This window comes from Babylonia areolata, chromosome 11 (assembly GCF_041734735.1).
Source record: "Babylonia areolata isolate BAREFJ2019XMU chromosome 11, ASM4173473v1, whole genome shotgun sequence".
In the NCBI taxonomy this organism is placed as follows: Eukaryota; Metazoa; Mollusca; class Gastropoda; order Neogastropoda; family Buccinidae; genus Babylonia; species Babylonia areolata.
Window position 1 is genome coordinate 32,589,430 of NC_134886.1, and position 2,500 is coordinate 32,591,929.

Here is a 2,500-nt window from a genome sequence, read left to right on the forward strand (position 1 = left end):
TTCGATACTTCTGCAGATTATATCTCCATAAGCGTCAGGTTATGCAAAGTATCTCTCCTCGGCATGTCATAATAGGCAAGTCCACAGTCCACGTTTGAGTCGTAGCATTGAAAGGAACACAGCCCATAAAATTAATGATAATGTGCTGGATAAAGATCGAAGGGAAACTTGATAACGACAACACAAACACCATCCCCCTCACCACATGAAGCCCAGCAGAAAGGAGATTTTCATCATTCTCCAGGTGGAGAAGATGTGCAAGTAGCTGTATTTCCTCTGAGGGAGGTGGCCACTGTCCGAGCACAGAGTCTGCACTGAACTCAGGTCAGATGGATTCCGTCCGTTCCACCGCGCCATCTTGCACAGCACGCGCTGAGCTTTCGTCACGTGACCCTTCACGGTCAACCAGCGAACGCTTTCCGGGAGAAATCTGGTCACAGAGAAATAGGGTGTGGGGTTTGGGGGGTTTGTGGTGGGGCGGGGGTGGGGGTGGGGGGTGGAGGGTCCGGGGTTGGGGGGGGGGGGGGGGCTGTTGCTGTTGTCGATATTCTGGTGTAATGGCTTAACTGCAATGTTTTGAAATTCAATGGAAGAAAGAACCTATGTAACTTAATCAAGAACACGAAGGAAAGCCTTCATGTCTTAAATATGATCCCTGTCAAAGAAAAACAAACAAAAGACAACAACGCACAAAGAAACAAACAAAACAAACAAACAATGTAAAACAACAACAACAACAACACACACACACACACACATACGTACAGACACACACACACACAGACGCACACACACACACACAGACGCACAGACACACACACATACACAAACAACGGGGGTGAAATACGGTGGGGCAGTCATGGGAGCGAAGGGTGACCAGTTTGAACACAACAAGACAAAGGGTAAGAGAGAGAGAGAGACAGACAGACAGACAGACAGGCAGACAGAGACAGAGATAGAGGGTGAGGGGCAAACCAGACGCAGGGGGGACGACAACTCACAACCAGCCAGGCAGGCAGACGGCCGAGCAGGCAGCTATGATCAGGTGCACGTGACTCCAGTCGGGCACTGCCCACACCAGCAAACTCAAGGTCGTTGTGCCTAGGCCCCAAAAGGGGACAGAACTGATCAAAGCACGTTTGGTCTTCCCAATGAATTCCACTGGATATAATTCGGCAACCACCAAAACGGCTCCGTTTGTCAGGCCAATCAGTGTTCTGAAAATGATATGTTACAGCGTACGAAACAATTTAATGCATAGTCATTGCACTTGAGAGACTACATATAAAAGAAGACACTCTCAGACTTCTATTGTTAAAGAACAATAGTATTTTGAAAAAAAAGTAGAAGAAGAAGAAAGATTATCTGGAAAACACAAACAAACAAAACAAAACGACAACTTTTATCATTATCAAAAACAAGTAGTAGCAAGAGAGGCAAGGCCTTCAATACTCACTTGTGATACACTTAAAAAAAATCCAAGCTTTTTATGTATTGAGTATAATTTCAAAATGTAATGTTTAAGATGAGAAAGATCAATTTAAAGCAAATTAAGTCCCCTAGCATTAATTACAGAGTAATTTCCCTTTTTTACCAGCTGCACCAAAACGTTTGCAAAATAAATAAAACTTCCATGCTTAGCAAAAGAAGTTCCTGTTTGAACAAAAATTGATAATAATGACTGCTCTTGTTGTTGGGTCAGAATATCAGATCAAAGTGCCAAGTTTAGAGAATACAAAAAATATAAATATAGCAGTAAATGCAGTTTGCATATAATTAGGCTTCATTATTTATCTTTTTGTGTGGCCATCCCATAGGTGCAATATTGTTTTAAACAAGATGACTGGAAAGAACTGAATTTTTCCTATTTTTATGCCTAATTTTGTGTCAAATGACAAAGTATTTGCAGAGAAAATGTCAATGTTAAAATTTACCACGGACACACACACACACACACACACACACACACACACACACACACACACACACACACAGACAACCGAACATCGGGTTAAAACATAGACTCACTTTGTTTAAACAAGTGAGTCAAAAATAAGGAAAATACACCATAGAGAAACCAGTCGCCGTGGCAAAGTGGTTTACGTTGCAAGGCAAGGCAAGGCAAGGCAAGGGCAAAGCAAGGCAAGGTAAGAAGTTTATTTCACATGCCCCTTTGGGGCACTGAAACATTATTCTTGAGCATCTTTTTACACGTACTACATGAATAAAATGAGTGATGTCTAAAACTAAACAAACACAAAAACGCACGAGCCAACAAGCAAATACATAATTATTAACCAGTCAGTTTACCTTCGCAATAGATAATATTATTTTCACTGTCAATAGGCACAGTTTTACTGAAAAAAGAAAAGTATAGTAGAAACGAAGGCTTTGGTTTTTTAACGATATTCTTTTATTTTTTTTTCAGACTGACAAGTGGGATGACACGGGTTCTAGACCCCGCACAGGTGAGTTGACTTTGGCCCGTGGCCTGTTTGTA

At 41.9% G+C, this 2,500-nt stretch overlaps 1 protein-coding gene across 1 annotated transcript in view; it reads right to left on the reverse strand.

Annotated features, from left to right (window-relative positions):
* LOC143287220 (organic cation/carnitine transporter 2-like) overlaps window positions 1–2,500 on the reverse strand; it is a 15,695-nt gene that overhangs the window by 8,935 nt on the left and 4,260 nt on the right. Inside the window, exons 4-5 of the mRNA XM_076595166.1 lie at window positions 1,002–1,217; window positions 203–430 (exon numbers count right to left, since the gene is read on the reverse strand). Of these exons, the coding sequence (XP_076451281.1) occupies window positions 203–430; window positions 1,002–1,217 (444 nt within the window). The remainder of the gene's footprint in view (window positions 1–202; window positions 431–1,001; window positions 1,218–2,500) is intronic.